Source organism: Cervus canadensis, chromosome 6, assembly GCF_019320065.1.
Source record: "Cervus canadensis isolate Bull #8, Minnesota chromosome 6, ASM1932006v1, whole genome shotgun sequence".
Taxonomy (NCBI): domain Eukaryota; kingdom Metazoa; phylum Chordata; class Mammalia; order Artiodactyla; family Cervidae; genus Cervus; species Cervus canadensis.
Genome location: NC_057391.1, coordinates 57,145,370 through 57,161,754, shown reverse-complemented (window position 1 = coordinate 57,161,754; position 16,385 = coordinate 57,145,370). Strand labels below are relative to the sequence as shown.

The 16,385-nt window shown below is 40.1% G+C and overlaps 1 protein-coding gene across 1 annotated transcript in view; it reads right to left on the bottom strand.

The window, feature by feature from the left end:
* The window catches only part of SHC4 (SHC adaptor protein 4), a 123,841-nt gene that overhangs the window by 22,630 nt on the left and 84,826 nt on the right, over window positions 1–16,385 (bottom strand). The window contains exons 6-8 of the mRNA XM_043472045.1: window positions 14,970–15,021; window positions 3,367–3,490; window positions 1,638–1,809 (exon numbers count right to left, since the gene is read on the bottom strand). Of these exons, the coding sequence (XP_043327980.1) occupies window positions 1,638–1,809; window positions 3,367–3,490; window positions 14,970–15,021 (348 nt within the window). The remainder of the gene's footprint in view (window positions 1–1,637; window positions 1,810–3,366; window positions 3,491–14,969; window positions 15,022–16,385) is intronic.

Below are 16,385 nucleotides of genomic sequence, written 5' to 3'. Positions count from 1 at the left end.
ACTGAGGTGTGTGCCAGATTCACTTTTCATCCTCGAAAAATCTCATGCTATCAAAGGCTTCGATTATCCATATACACATCTCTCTTCAGTAACAGTATGGGATCCACTGACACCTTTGAGAAGGGCACTATCTATGCTTTAGAAAGATTAATCTATCAGTACCATGCAGGAGGGTTTAAGGGAATGAAACCGGAGACAGAGAAGGGGCCTTCAGGGTCACCTGTGCAAATCTGGACCAGAACTTAGAAAGATGCAATAGGAAAGATATAGGCTGAGTAGATTCAAGATATTTTCATGGTAGGATCCTAGGTCTTAAAGACTGAGTTGATATATGGCCTGAAGTGTGAGAAAACAAAAAACTGTAGATTAGTGAAAAAATAAGAATGCCATTAATAAACTTGAGCACATCAGGAAAGGAATCTGGCTTGGAGTCAAGGTAAAATGCTGAGTTTAATCACAGCTGGAAAGGCAGGTATGGCTAAAGACAAAGAAGCTGGTGGAGTCTGTACACAGGTGGCATGTCAGAGGAAAAACCAGGGCCAAGCGCAGAGCATTAGAAAGGGAGTCCATGGCAGTAAAGCAGATGCTTGGTTTCACAGGGGTGGATATACAAGAAAACAAGATCAAAAAAAGATAAGATGCAACTTCCTCTGAAATGCATCAAAAACAAGAAGGATTGATGGATGATAGCTACATAGGATGACAGGGCAAATAGAGTAAAATTATAATTATAGAATCTAGGTGGTGAGTATTCATGTGTAATTCTTTCAACTTTTTTCTATGTTTGAATATATTCATAATAAAATTTTAGAAAACAAGAAAAAGAAAGAAAAGCAGCAACTAAAGATGCAGAATGAATGACACATGGAAATGTTTTAGAAGCTAAAAGAAGAGGTCTAAAAAAAGAAGAGAAAGCCAACAGATATCACACGCTATAAACAGATTCAAAATACTGAAGGAAATAGATTTAGCAATTACACTGACAACCAAACAACCAAAAAACCAGTGGTGAGCACTGTAAAAGAAATTTCTATCAAGCTGTCAAGCAGAGTTCAGATTTTGGAAGTGTAGTGTGGATGTGAATGCAGAAATACAGTGTTTTCTACAAGTCTGTGGATGAAAGGAAGATGACAGGGAGGTGGGATATTATTAGATGGGTTGGGGGAGCCCAAGTGTATCTGAAGACAGAAGAGAAAGAACTGGTATACAGAGAAAAAAATAACAATGGAAATACAGGTTGATGGACAGAACAAGAGCACAGTGTTGGTGGAGGGAACAGGGTTGGGAGCTCAGGGGAAGGATTAGCTGTGGAGACAGTAGCTAAGGAAGAGAACCAAGGAGGACACAGAAACACATGGGAGACAGAGAAGGATGAAGTTGAGGATTACATGTTGGACCGTCCTAGTCTTTCCAGAGAAGTAAGATGTGAGGTCACTTGCTGAGGATGAGGCTGGGGGATTAGGAGTAAAAGTTACTTAGCACAGGCTCCGACAATGATTCATTCTCTGGCTCTGTATTGAGGAAGATGATATCTTCTGTAAACTAGCATTTGGAAGTCCTCAAATTAAGCTCAGTGATAGGACAGAACTGCAATGTTAGCTACAATAGCAATATTGTATTATTGTGATATTACTTACCAAATAGCACAGCTTTTCACACCGTATGGGGCAGTAAGCCATTTGTTCTGTGGCTTGAACTTTGATCCGCACATCTGAAACACCACCTGCAGGCGGCTGCTTCCCCGGGATTTCATTATAATACTCATGATCTTCTCTCTCCTCAGCATGGCCATCAACAGGCACCTCCTCGCTGTAAGAGAAAAAAGGATCCCCAAGAGGCTGGGTGGGAATTCATATGCTGTAGGGGATGCAGAGAGATCAGAACCATGCAAATCACCCTGAGAAACTTTTCGTGCTTTACGAGTATAGCTGTGTTTAGGTGATGTCAAACATCTGGATAGAAGCAACCAGATGGCTGAATTGTTTAGCTTTCTGTAGACAATCAAAGTGGGGTAAGCCAACAAAAAGTGCCATGGGTGATGCTTTCACGTCTCCTCTCAGTGATAAAATATGTACATATACATATATATATATATATATATGTATATATATATATATATACACTAACTTCCTGAATGTAAGTTGTTTTTGTCAATCGAATAAAAATACAAAGTTTTCCTTAAATTCTTCAGCCCACTTTCGCTATAGCATTTTGGAAATGCTTTTGCTCAAAGAAAATTTAGATACTGAGCAGAGGGCCTGGCTCAGTTTACCATAAATGGAAGATGAAAACTTCAGTTTATGAAGACGAAAAAAAAAAATACAAGAGCTATGGCCAGCTATCTTGTCTGCACAAATCTGGAGTATATGTGATTCATAAAGAAATATTAGAACCATATGTGGCAAGCAGATAGATTCGTGTAAACATGCATTGTTTTTAAGAAATAGGGCAAAAAAAAAAAAAAAACACAGATTTTTCTTCCAAACTGGAATTAGTCAAAGTTTCTTATGAGAAAAAAATAAATCAAGTCCATTTGGACTGAGTTGACTTCACTGACAACCCACAGCTTTGCTGGGTTCATTACATGTCAATGAAAAGACAACACTAAAATGCAAGAGCCACCCTGGAACACATTCAGCATCAAGGCCTGCTGGTAGCCCCTCTTCTTTGCCGTGCTAAGCCACCTCTGAGAGGAGATCTCCAAGTCTGGTGTTTGTTGATACATGAAATGATAAATTGGGGGGGGGGGGCGGTTTCCAGAAATGCATTTACAAGTGTCCAAGAATTTTATTTCTTGGGTATGAATTCTGCCACCCAGGGACCTCACTGCATTCCACACGTGGTGGAGTCTGACAGGCCTGAAAGGGTTCAGCTTTCACTGTGGACTTTCTGTGGTGCAGACAGAGTCACGTCGTGCTCTACCCCTTGGCCTGGCTGGAGCTGAGCTATCTGCACTACCCACCAGCAAACAGGAGTTCCTGCGACACACATTTGATTCTTAGGATTTTCTTCTTTCTTAATTATTTTAACTGATATGCAAGGGATCTGGGGTTGAAACAAACCTGAGAAATTTCTTCTTGCTCATTTTACGACACTATCTAATTAATGCAGAGCTCTGTATAACATCAGAGAAACAGGGTCAACCCATTCTTACTTTTAGTGTTTCCTCTATTACAAAGCAAGAGGAAATATCTAGACAAATAAGAAAGGAAGAAGAGTAAAAATGTCACTGTTAGTTTGTATGGAAACTGTATCTATTGGTAAATAAAAAATTACTAATTTCATTAGTCCATTTTCAATTCCATATTAATTTTAAAACAAAACAAAGTATGGTGAAGTCAAATAATTATAGAATTCCTGGCTGACCTTTCACAAGAAGGATTCAAAGAAGGATTTTTCAAATACTGTTTAAACCGGAGTTCAAAAGCCTGTCCTATGGTACTTATGACGTCCTGGGCCATTCCATTGCGGCATTCCAGTATGTGGCAGGCTGCAAGAGGACATACCAAAAAATTACAATAAATTTTCAGTAAGAGAAGATTTTATAAAGTTGAAATACTTCCAGAACATGAACTGGTAAATAAAAGGAAGTAGGTTTCCAAGTTTTCTGCAGCTCTGAAATCGCATACTTCATATTATATATGCATCAAAGAGAAGAAACATTCACATTTTACGACGAGATACTTCAAAACACTTATAAATTTCAGTCTTGAGGCAGGTATTTGGGGCTCACACTTTAATAAAGGCAGACCGATCCTGACTAATAATGTGATTCATGTTCTGTGTTAGCTCTAGAAGTCAATACAGAAGATGATTTTAGGGCAACAACCTGACAAGATGATGTCTGCCGCATTGTCTTTACGTGGTACTCTACGGATGACTGAAAACAAAATAACTTTCTACATGCACCCCTCACAAATGGGGAAGAGCTACTGGTGAAGACAGGGGCTTTAGACTACCCTTTCCTCTAGCCAGCCCTTTGCCCTGTCATTACTACTCAAAATCAGTGATGGTGTGGGAATCCCTGTCTTTGAAATCCTACTAAAGAACTATCTCCAATAAGCACCAAATCAAGATTTCATGAAGACTGATATTATCAGAGGATATTAAAATTTTTATAGATACTTTCTCTAAAAAGCTGTTACTAGAAAGGGCTAGCTATCACTAGCAAATTAAAGAAATAAATTGTGGAGAGGGCAGCTGACAGAACATCACAGGCGAATTGGCAAATCTGCTACTGCTAAGTTAAAGCCAGAGCTTATGTTCAGGGGACCATAAATTAATCTCCCCATCACATGGAATGTCGGTTGCCTTGATGAGAGAATGGTGTTGTGCTCAGGGCCTTAATATACGACTGAACTGAATCTGAAGTTTCATAAGGATGGCTTAAAATCATAAGGATGACTTAAGATACGGTAATAAGTTTCATGAGATTTTCAAAATTACATTGGTCTGTATAGCCTGAAGAATTGAGGAATGAGGGAAAAGCTTGACAATTTTTCAATATACAAGAATGTTGTAAAAACTGTCAGCTATTTTCTGAGAACAGGAAAGGCTTAAGTGGGTGCCTAGGGAATTAGATTAAATAAAAAGGAAGCTGTGAAATGGTGGGACTGTGGGAACAATACTGGAACATTTTACTAAAAGGGATACATACCTGAAGAAAGGAGGATACCTATTGTGATGAAGGCATGTTTTTAGGCTCTGAGTAGTCATGAGAAGGATTTTATATGTATTTAAAGTAAAATAAAATTCAATCAAGCCCTGGTGCCTCAAATGGTGAAGAATCAGCCTGTAATGCAGGAGACCCAGGTTCAATCCCTGGGTCAGGAAGATCCCCTGGAGAAGGAAATGGAAACCCACTCCGGTATTCTTGCCTGGAGAATCCCATGGACAGAGGAGCCTAGCAGGCTACAGTCCATGGGGTCGCAAAGAGTCAGACACAACTGAGCAACTAACACATTCACAAAATTCATTCACACCTAACTGGATTTGCAGAGCCTATAACAGTAGGTTATGGTAGAACCTACAATGGTTTCCTAGCTTTATGTTGATAATCATCTCAAGGAATATCAGACAATTCTCATTTCAGAATTAGCTGGACATTTACTTAAGGAATTTATGTCTCTGAACTTTTGGAAGGGAGGTTTGTGTGTGTGTAGGCAGGGGATGGTATTACTAAATCAAACGATGCTAAGGTATCAAATCTCCAAAAGGGTTATTGATCACTTCTTGTAAGGTTGCCCCTTTCAAGAAGCAACCTGGATCTTGAAATAGACTTAGGAGCTAATCATAGTTTTGAAAACCTGATTAACAATGTCTATAAATTAATAGCCTTCTCACCAAAGGAAAATGTTTGGTCTATTTTCAGATTGCCATTGTATATTGACCCCCTTTTTTCTCTACACTAGCTTCACACAGTGACTAATGCACTGAAGGTGTTTTAAAAGTATGTGTTGAATGAATTAATGTTGATTTCTCTGAATCACACTCATAACTCTGCTGTGAGAAATCATCTTCAGTTCTACTGAAGTGAGACTGGCAGTGAGCCCCTGTCACAGGGAAGGTTTCATGACCACTGAGTGGTACAAATGACCACTTGGGTCATTCGTGAAAATGGTCTCCTCCTTCCTGGTTAGGCTTCACATCCTTAAACCTATAAAGTGCCCTTGGACACGTGTCCTTTGGTTGAGCCCAAAAAATAGTTGTGCTACACTATGGTAAAAAAAAGGTAACTCACTTGAATTATTTTTTTCATCTCATAAATTCCTGGTCAACTTAAAAATGAAGTCAAGGCCAGAAATCAAACCAATATTATACAGCAATCATCAACAATTAAAAACAAATATTTTAAAAAATCAAAATGGAAACAATTTATGTAATCTTACTTTCTCTTAGGATAAACAAGATGTCTTGAGATAAAGATGGAAAAGATAGTGGGAGAGGTGGGAAATTCAACTATAAATAAAATAGATAAATAAGAAAAACCAAAGTTTATCTCCCATGAGAGGGATGAGAAAACAACAATGGCTGAAAGAACTCTGTGATAAGATGCAGATCCCAGTTCAATGGCCAATTATACCACAGTCTATGTGAATAAGGTATGCTACACCCAGGCCCTCACCTGCCAAGACAGGGCGTTGCATGATCTCTGAAGTCCCTTCCTGCTTTACAGAAATCCTATCCTCCCTTGATTATAGTACTTTAAATTCTCTGAGAAACAGGGCAAGGCACATGGGCATATAGGAATGAATGAATGACCCAAACCCACCAACTGTCCTCTACCACTTCTCGTTTTATTTCTCTCAACTTTTCTGATACTTGAAGCTTTGGTCCTTTTCCTGGGCTGATGCTTACCAACACGATTTTTCACTTTCCTTTGGATAACCGTGTTACTGTCATATTATTTTTTAAAGATTAAACAGGAAGAGAAGAAAAAACCGTGGTGCCTATCTCCAGGAAAGGAACAGCTGGACACGATGCCTGGCCCTGTGCAAGTGTCCTGTGCAGCCTCGCCACTTTCAGGAGTACACACATTTTGGTGGTGCTTTTGTTGCCACTTACGTGATGCTCTGTGAAAATGCTCTTTGTTCTTTTTTAGGTTGGTCATGACCTAGACAGGAATGGGTTTTGAATCACATACAAATATGCCCAATTCCCATTGCTAGACCCATCTCCAAAAACTCAGATAAGCACCAGCTTGGTCAAGAATTTCTCAATCTTTAGCTAATGAGAAGGAAGAAAAACAAGCATATAATAGAAAATCCCAATTCTCCCCAAAACAATTTGACTTTCCAGTGATGTGGGGGGCCCGAGCTTTGACCTCTATGTCTGAATTAGACAGACTTGGGTTCTCTTCATTGTGAAATGAAAAGAATGTTCTGTCTGTGAACAGACCTACAATTCTATTCTTGAGTATCAGGTACTCTATTAAGTAAGATGTAAAAGAATCTTAGATTCATATTCTTCTTTTTCATTTGGTTTCCTAACTGGATAGTCATGGACAAGGGGCTGAGAACAATTCTTAAAGAATAACAGACCTTTCTTTAATGCTTTATGCTTAAATAGACCAGTTTTGCTTTTGTTGTTCATTTGCTTTTGGTTTTTGGTTTTTATGGGAAAACTAGAAATTCAAAAGTGCAGCTTCTCAGGTCACCCACCAGATGGCGCTGTGGGACTGAAGCATAGAGTCTACCAGCCCTTAGGAAGAAATCGGTCTGATGCAACTAGCCAGCTGTCGGACCACAGTTTATCAATGTCACCAGGACAGCAGCACATGTATTTTACAGCCATAAACATAAATAACATAACTGGGTTAATTTAAATTGGTGTTACAGGGTTCTTTTTGTGGTTTTGTTTTGTTTTTTGCTTTCTTTATAGAGAGGACCACGACATGCCTATATCCAGGTAGTCCAGGTAAACTGGGACCTCTTCACAGACTAGATTCAGAGAAAATATTCAAGCTGTCCTGCACTGCACACATTTGGAGTAAGAAGTGAAGCGATTCTTCATTTATAGCAATTACAGGGGTAAGCTGTATTGGTCACTAGGTAAACTCAAAACACTCTTGCTGGGGGGCTCACCTTTTCCACAGAAGAGGCCTTTTATAAAATAAGGAGTTCACTAACAAGTCCTAGCCAAGATGGAAAAAGTGGTAGCTTCCCTGAGTTGAAGGCACTAATTCTAAAAGTGAATCAAGCAGAGGGGAGACTGTGGGAACGTTCGGGATAATTAGCATGCGGCCCGGGCTCCTCTGCCTGTCAGCCAGGCTCTCCTCATCCCTGAGGTCTGACTGCTTCCGTGACCCGTCCACTGACACTGTGGTTCCCACAGTGACCAGCAGCCTGTCAATTGCTGGACTGAATGGCATTTTCCACCTCCATTCCCCTGAACTCCTTTTCAGTCTGAGACATTCCCGGGTATCTTCTCCTAGAGAAATGTGTTCTTCCTCCATCTTAGTCGATACTGATCTCTCAGCCCTCCTCTTTCTGGGTTCTACTTTCAGACATCTTGCTCACTTTTAGGGCTAAGAAGCTGCAGCTTCTCCAAACCTGAAACCTCTCCCCAGCCCCCACAAACCTTCAGGTTTCTCCTCTCAACTGAACATTTGCCCCGGGAAGAGCCAAATTAACTAGGTAATTTTATAACATTGTCTTTCTGGTTTCACTATTTTTTTTTTAATCAAGGATTTAGAACATTCTTTTTCTTTTTTTTTTTTTTTCAATTTTTTTATTAGTTGGAGGCTAATTGCTTCACAACATTTCAGTGGGTTTTGTCATACATTGATATGAATCAGCCATAGATTTACACTTATTCCCCATCCCGATCCCCCCTCCCACCTCCCTCTTCACCCGACTCCTCTGGGTCTTCCCAGTGCACCCGGCCCGAGCACTTGTCTCATGCATCCCACCTGGGCTGGTGATCTGTTTCCACCATAGATAGTATACATGCTGTTCTTTTGAAACATCCCACCCTCACATTCTCCCACAGAGTTCAAAAGTCTGTTCTGTATTTCTGTGTCTCTTTTTCTGTTTTGCATATAGGGTTATCATTACCATCTTTCTAAATTCCATATATATGTGTTAGTATGCTGTAATGTTCTTTATCTTTCTGGCTTACTTCACTCTGTATAATGGGCTCCAGCTTCATCCATCTCATTAGGACTGGTTCAAATGAATTCTTTTTAATGGCTGAGTAATATTCCATGGTGTATATGTACCACAGCTTCCTTATCCATTCGTCTGCTGATGGGCATCTAGGTTGCTTCCATGTCCTGGCTATTATAAACAGTGCTGCGATGAACATTGGGTTGCATGTGTCTCTTTCAGATCTGGTTTCCTCATGTGTATGCCCAGAAGTGATTGCTGGTCATATGGCAGTTCTATTTCAGTTTTTTAAGGAATCTCCACACTGTTCTCCATAGTGGCTGTACTAGTTTGCATTCCCACCAACAGTGTAAGAGGGTTCCCTTTTCTCCACACCCTCTCCAGCATTTATTGCTTTGTAGACTTTTGGATAGCAGCCATCCTGACTGGCGTGTAATGGTACCTCATTGTGGTTTTGATTTGCATTTCTCTGATAATGAGTGATGTTGAGCACCTTTTCATGTGTTTGTTAGCCATCTGTATGTCTTCTTTGGAGAAATGTCTGTTTAGTTCTTTGGCCCATTTTTTGATTGGGTCATTTATTTTTCTGGAATTGAGCTGCAGGAGTTGCTTGTATATTTTTGAGATTAATCCTTTGTCTGTTGCTTCATTTGCTATTATTTTCTCCCAATCTGAGGGCTGTCTTTTCACCTTACTTATAGTTTCCTTTGTTGTGCAAAAGCTTTTAAGTTTCATTAGGTCCCATTTGTTTATTTTTGCCTTTATTTCCAATATTCTGGGAGGTGGGTCATAGAGGATCTTGCTGTGATTTATGTCGGAGAGTGTTTTGCCTATGTTCTCCTCTAAGAGTTTTATAGTTTCTGGTCTTACATTTAGATCTTTAATCCATTTTGAGTTTATTTTTGTGTATGGTGTTAGAAAGTGTTCTAGTTTCATTCTTTTGCAAGTGGTTGACCAGTTTTCCCAGCACCACTTAGAACATTCTTTTTCTTTTACAAATGCAATAAACATTCATTATAGGGAGTTTTAGAAAACAGACACCAAGGAAAAGAAATTACATAAGTCTCACTAACCAGGCATATCTGCATACTATTAACATTTTGACATATGTCTTTATAATTTTTTTTTTTTTCAAAAAATTACCTGGGATCATACCAATCACATTGGTTCATAATCTGCTTTTTGTACTTAATAATATTAATTGCTGCATGGTAGAACAGCCTATGGATTCGTTTAAATAATTTGCTATTTACAAATACTGAATTTTCCTTTTCTCACGTGACACGCTCACGTGTGCTCAGTCGTATCAGACTCTTGGCGCCCCTACGGACTGCAGCCCGCCAGACTCCTCTGTCCATGGGATTCTACAGGCAAGAACACCGGAGGGGTACTATGCCCTCCTCCAGGGGATCTTCTGGACCCAGAGATTGAACCCACGTCTCCCGCATCTCCCGCCCTGTAGGCGGATTCTTTCCTGCTGAGCCACCAGTGATCTTTATTGCTTAATCTTTGTACATGTCTCATTTCCTTAGAAGTGAAATTGCTGATTCAAAACTGCTTACACAGGCTTCCCTGATGGCTCAGTAGTAAAGAATCTGCCTGCCAATGCAGGAGACACCGGTTCGATCCCTGATCCGGAAAGATCCCACATGCTGCGGAGCAACTAAGCCTGTGCACCACAACTGTTGAGCCTGGACTCGAGAGCCAGGGAGCCACAACCACGGAGTGCACACGCTGCAAATACTGAGGTCCGAGCGTGCTGGAGCCCACGCTCTGCAACAAGAGACGCCTCCACAAGGAGTAGCCTGCACACCCCAGCGAAGAGCAGCCCCAGCTCGAGGCAACCAGAGAAACGCCTGCATGCAAGCAACAAAGACCTAGCACAGCCAGAAATAAAGAAAGTTCTTCTTAATAAGTGTTTACACTTTTTAAAGTTTTGATGCAAATTTTCAGTATGCTTTCTGAAACAGTTGGATCTACACTCCTACCAGAAGTATTCAGGAGATACTACAACTCCAAATCACATTTTACCTTTTTATAAAAGACAAATACAGTATCTATTTATAATTTGTGTTTCTTTGATTGCTAGTAAGTTTTTTGCTTTTCTTTTATGCTTCTTGGTGCCCGGTAATCTCCTTTTGTGTGTGCTCCAGACTTGAAGTTAGTCCAGGTGCTTACTGGCTGGGTGAGTTTAGTAAAACTACCTTTTCAATTCCAGAGCTTGCTTCTTTAAAAAAGCAGTGACATTAATATCTACTTCATAGGACTGTTGTGACGATGAAAGGAGACCATGCAGAAAGTACTCCTGACAATGTCTAGCACGTGGTGAGCACAAAATAAACGATAACTTTTTTTTGTTCTTCTTTCTCTATTGGATTGTTTTTCCTATTTGTAAAAATGCCTGTTTTTTTTTTACTGGCAAGCCACTTCAAATCACTCAGGACAATAATAATAATAATGACTATCGTTTATTGCATACTTATAATGAGCCAGGCATTGAGATACTTGCATCAAATACAATATCTGATTAAGTCCTCGAGACCACCTGATTGCTATTTCTTTAGCAATGCCCTTATCTAAATAACTCCCAACAACTATTACTTCACAATTTTGTCCAGACTGTCCCTTCTCCTGCACATGTAGTTTAGAGCATCATCAGCCCTGCCCAGGGTCAGTGAGATGTCCTCCAAACTGAACTCCACAATTCCAGACCACTTTCCTGCCCTCAATATCACCTTTATAGATGGAAAGGCCAGAAAAGTTATTTTATAATTTTAGTAGAATGGTGGAAACCAGAATAATTCTTTATAAAGCTCAAAATCTTCAACAGCCCCCAGTAACCTTTTGGCTGGCCTTCTAAGCCTTGACAGTTTCTTCCCTCTCAGCCTACTTCTACTCTTCGCTTTTGTTGCAACCCACCTTTGCCCACCACCCAAACCCACAGCCCTGAGCTCACTGCACTGGTGCCTGAATTCACTTACTGCACAGAGCCTCCCTGAGCAGCTGCAGGCTCCAGGCACTGTGCCCGTGCGCCCCTCTTCTGCTGCACATCGGACAGGCTCTGTTTCTCTCCCCTGTGATGATGAGCCCAGGGTGGCCAGTTATCATTTTTCTTCTACAACGATTATCTCAGCCTCTTGTGTATTAGTATGTAATTAATAATTATCTGTGGACTCAAGAGCTGTGTCAGTACCTCTGGGCAGAAACTAAAGCACAGGTGAGGAGAAAGGATTTAACACTTGAGGGGTGTGCAAACAGTGGGTATGCTGTGAACTGAACGGCTTCTCGCAGAGAAGGTACATAAGAGAAGGGGCCAGGGGACAAGAAAAGGAGCAGAACGTGATGAGGAGATACTAACTTTTTTGCCCAAGAAAATCACATTATGTCTCTAAGTCGTCTAGCTACCAGACAGACCTGTTTCCCTAAGAAGACAGAAAGATGAGAAGACAGGAAAGGAAATCGTGCTTTCTCGGTATTATCTGTTACTCCTCTCAACAACATTAGCAAGTAGATGTTATTACTACCTAGGAGGGGTGGGATGAGGAGAGGGGAGGAAGGTTCAAGAGGGAGGTAATGTATGTGTAATTATGGCTGATGTGCTGTTGCACAGCACAAACCAATACAACATTGTAAAGTTATTTTCCCCAATTAAAAATAATTTTTAACATAAAAAAGAAAGAAAGAAACTGAAGTTTAGGATGTGAAACAACTTGGCTGAGGACTACAGTGTGATGGGGGAAGAATTATGATTCCTGTCCAGCCTGTCTGACTCCAGCATATTTCTTATTTCTTATACCTGGGCTGGGACTAAAGAAAGAAAACACTGAAACCTCTATATGAAGAGTTTCTGAGTCCATTCTCTTCTTACTCTGAAATCCATCCATGAGCTCAGTCAACAGTTCTCATAAAAGCCTTTGCAGAATCCTCGAGCCAGGATCCCCCTGAATTCCTTCTAGCAGCTCAGCTCTAGCAACTCAGGCATCAGACTTCAAAGTGAATGAGTTGCATTGCATTCTCTCTGCTTTATTTCACTTAAGCAAGTGAGGAGATCGGCAAGCATGTGGATCCTAGGCCATTACCCTCCGTAACAAGCATAATCTTTGAACCCCTTCTGCTGAAGAGCAATGCCATGCCTGAGATATTCAGTGACTGATGGCAAAGTTACTAAATATCTAGAGTTCCTGGTCTATTTGTTCTTCCTTTCACCCTGTCCTTTTCAGGTTAAAAGAAAGGGATTTGTTGTTCAGAGACCTTCCCAAAAATAGCCTACTTCCATTCTTTAGGGAGGGCTTCAGTGGTAAAGAATCCGCCTGCCAATGCAGGAGACACAGGTTCAATCCCTGGGTTGGGAAGATCCCCTGGCGAAAGGAATGACAACACACTCCAGTATTCTTGCCTGGGAAATCCCATGGACAGAGGAGCCTAGTGAGCTAAATCCAGGGGGTCACAAAGAATCAGACACAACTTAGTGACTGAACAACAGCAACTTTAGGGAAGCTCAGGCTTGATTAAAAGAGGTTGCTCTTTGGTATCTTTGTTGTGTTCCATTCCTACTCCCCTTCCTTCACTAGTTCCTGTCTCTCCCATCTACTCTTTGAGTAATATCCATTCTTTATTATGTAGTTTAGAGTATACTTTAAAGGAGTATTGCACAGTATTTATAACCCGTTCTTCTTTCGATTTCATCGAGCAATGCTCTCTTGGGCCACATTTACTGAGCATCTACTCTGTGCTGGGTACTATGCCAGCAGGTGGTCCTCACAGTTTCATTTTTGACAATTATGATAGTTTCCAAATGGACCTGCCCCCTCCCTGAATCCATCCACTGCAGCCTGCTGCCAAATGAACCTTCCTAAATCTCTGCTTTGTAAACTGCTTTCTCCACCCATCTGCTCATAAGATTGTCTCTACTTATTAGCTCTCTCCTATCTGCCCTCTAGATGTCCTTTTTTGACTTTTTTCCCCCTTCATACACAATCTGCATCCTATTAAGTGTTTATTCACCTGCTTCCCAGTATTTGTCGTTGTTACTTAGTTGTTAAGTCATGTCCAACTCTTTTGTGACTCCATGGACTGTAGCCTGCCAACCACTGTCCATGGGATTTCCCAGGCAAGAATAATGAAGTATTGGGAGTAGATTGCCATTTCCTTCCCCAAGGCATCTTCCCAGGGATTGAACCTGCATTTCTTGCTTTGGCAGGCAGATTCTTTACCACTGAGCTACCAGGGAAGCCCTGCTCACCAGTACACCACATGCATTTTTGCCTCATGTTTTTATAACTCTTTGAATCTCCAAATTCCACTCCATACATACTTAATGAATGTTTGGCGGCAAACTCCGCCCTGAGGTGACAAAGGGTACTGCTCAACTAATAGGCTCTAGTTAAGGAGGCGGGGCGGGGGGGCGGGGGGGGGGGCGCAACCTAACACTCTTCACTAAAATGAGTGAATATCCCAGAGTCAGGGATGAGAAGCAACACTCAGCATGTCTGTCTACAGAGGCCAAATGGCCTAACTTCAGGCCCTTGACACAAAATGTGGCTGGCAGGTGGTTTCTTAGGCAATCTTACTAAATCCTGGGATGAGACAACTCATCAACTCACTCTTCCATTCACTCTGTCATTCAACAAAAATAGTTACTGATCATCACCACGTGCAAGGCATTGTGATGAGTGCTTGGGAAACAACAGTAAGAGAAACAAGTTCCTGCCCTCCAGTAGCTTTTAGTAGAAAGGACAGACACTAAACACATAAACAAGTGAGTGACTAAAATGATAAAAATGTAGAATAAGTGTCAATAGAAGAGAAACAAAGTATTATAACCCAGTAGAGTGGCATATACTACTGGAGACGGCAGATGCTATCAGTCAAAGAAGGTCTTTTTGAAGAAGAGACATTAAAACTGAGACCTAAAAGATGAGAAAAAGCCAGACACTCAGAGTGGCATGCCAGGCTCTTGAACAGCAAGGCACAGGCTTAACACCTATAAACACACACGTGCACACACTTGTCAAGGCAACTACAGGCCCATGACCTCACTGATTTGGGTCTTGTGTGCAATTCATTTGTCCACTGGGGATGTGGCAGCCAGCCCATCTATCCGTACTGAAACAGCTTCCCTTTCATTTATGCAAACAGATGACAAGACTTTTGGTTGAAGGGATTTAAATCCCACCTCTAATTTTTTCTCCTTTGCTCTGTTGACAGGGCTATTTATTTCAAACACATATTTACATAATATTTCTAGACCCCCAATACACTCTAGTGATACTCATCACTTTACATATTGAAAATAATTGCTTGTTACTTTCAAAAGTTGGTATATACCAACTCTTAAGAAAATCTAGAAGTTGCTTTCCATACCTCGTTGATTAACTGGATCTTTTGCTACGTAGGCAACATAGTCTGTAGTATCCTAAAAAAAAAGGGAAAATGATTGCATTTAAAATGGACGGATTGTACTGGTAAAAGATAAAAGAGTACATTTAGGGTATAATATTCAGGCAAAGACTGATGCTAAGGTTTCTGTTTAAAGAGCAAAGGAAAGCATCCTAGGAGGAAACATAAACAAATACATAATATATACTCAACAATTGTGGAGTCTACATTCTCTGCCCCTTGGGGAGATAATCTGAAGATTAAATATTTAGAGGCAGACAATATCACTAAGAATAAAAGAGAATGTAGGTAGGGACTGTGTTAGGACAAATATTCTTTTAAAATGGTTAGGAACTATTACTCTCCTGTGTTAAAGCTGAAATACCAGGGCTTATGTAATCACAAAGTTTATGTCATAAACTAGGATGTGAACCATGATTTCCCAGTTGTCCAAACAGATACCATGTAGATCAGAAAAAAAGCTGATTACAGAGACATGGTTTTGTGGTGGTTAGCTTGCTTTTATGCAGTGCAACTTAAGGAATAATATAGCAAAAATAAAAGGCATTTATTTGATCAATATATAGAAAGAAGAGATCATTTTTGAAATAGAGAACCCATGAAAATCCTAAGGAATTCCAAAAGATGCACTCCAAACTAGTGGTAACCAGAGCAGGAGACAATACAGGGAAGGGGGAGAGGAGGTACAAACTATTAGGTTTAAATAGGCTTGAGGATGTATTGTATAATACAGGGAATATAGCCAATATTTTATAATAACTGTAAATGAAATTTACCTTTAATAACTGTATAAAAATAAAGACACTTTAAAAGAAGACACTATAAAAGAAGATATAACAGCACCATTTCAACTTATGTTTAAAAAAGAGAGATGTGTTGCTGGCTTTGTAAAAACAAACAAAAAGCTACTTGGTAATTTTGACTTTTACTGAAAACAGTATGCTGATGAATGATAAGATTTTAATAATTAAAGATGCTTTTTGTTATCTCAGTTCTCAGAAAAAAATACACACAATACCATTTGCAGATTAGAAGTATGACTCTCTAGAGGGAAGATGAAATCAACCGGCAGGAAATAAAAGTCCATGTTTGTAATACCTTCAAGGACAATCACTTAATAACCCACAATGAATCATACAGGAAACAGATCTCAGGGTCAGTATAACTTGCCTTCAGTTATTTTAAAAAATAACACATACCTAAGTAAATCTCTCTTATACAAAAAGACAAAAGATTTGAAATATATAAAAATAAGGTCATGCCAATGAGCTTTATATTATATAATTTAGAAGCAAAGACACAACTATGGGGGCTTGGCTACCCATTTTAAAGTTGAAGAGGTGGTATGATGTGCTCAATGCTGTCTGCTGTCTTAGTTGA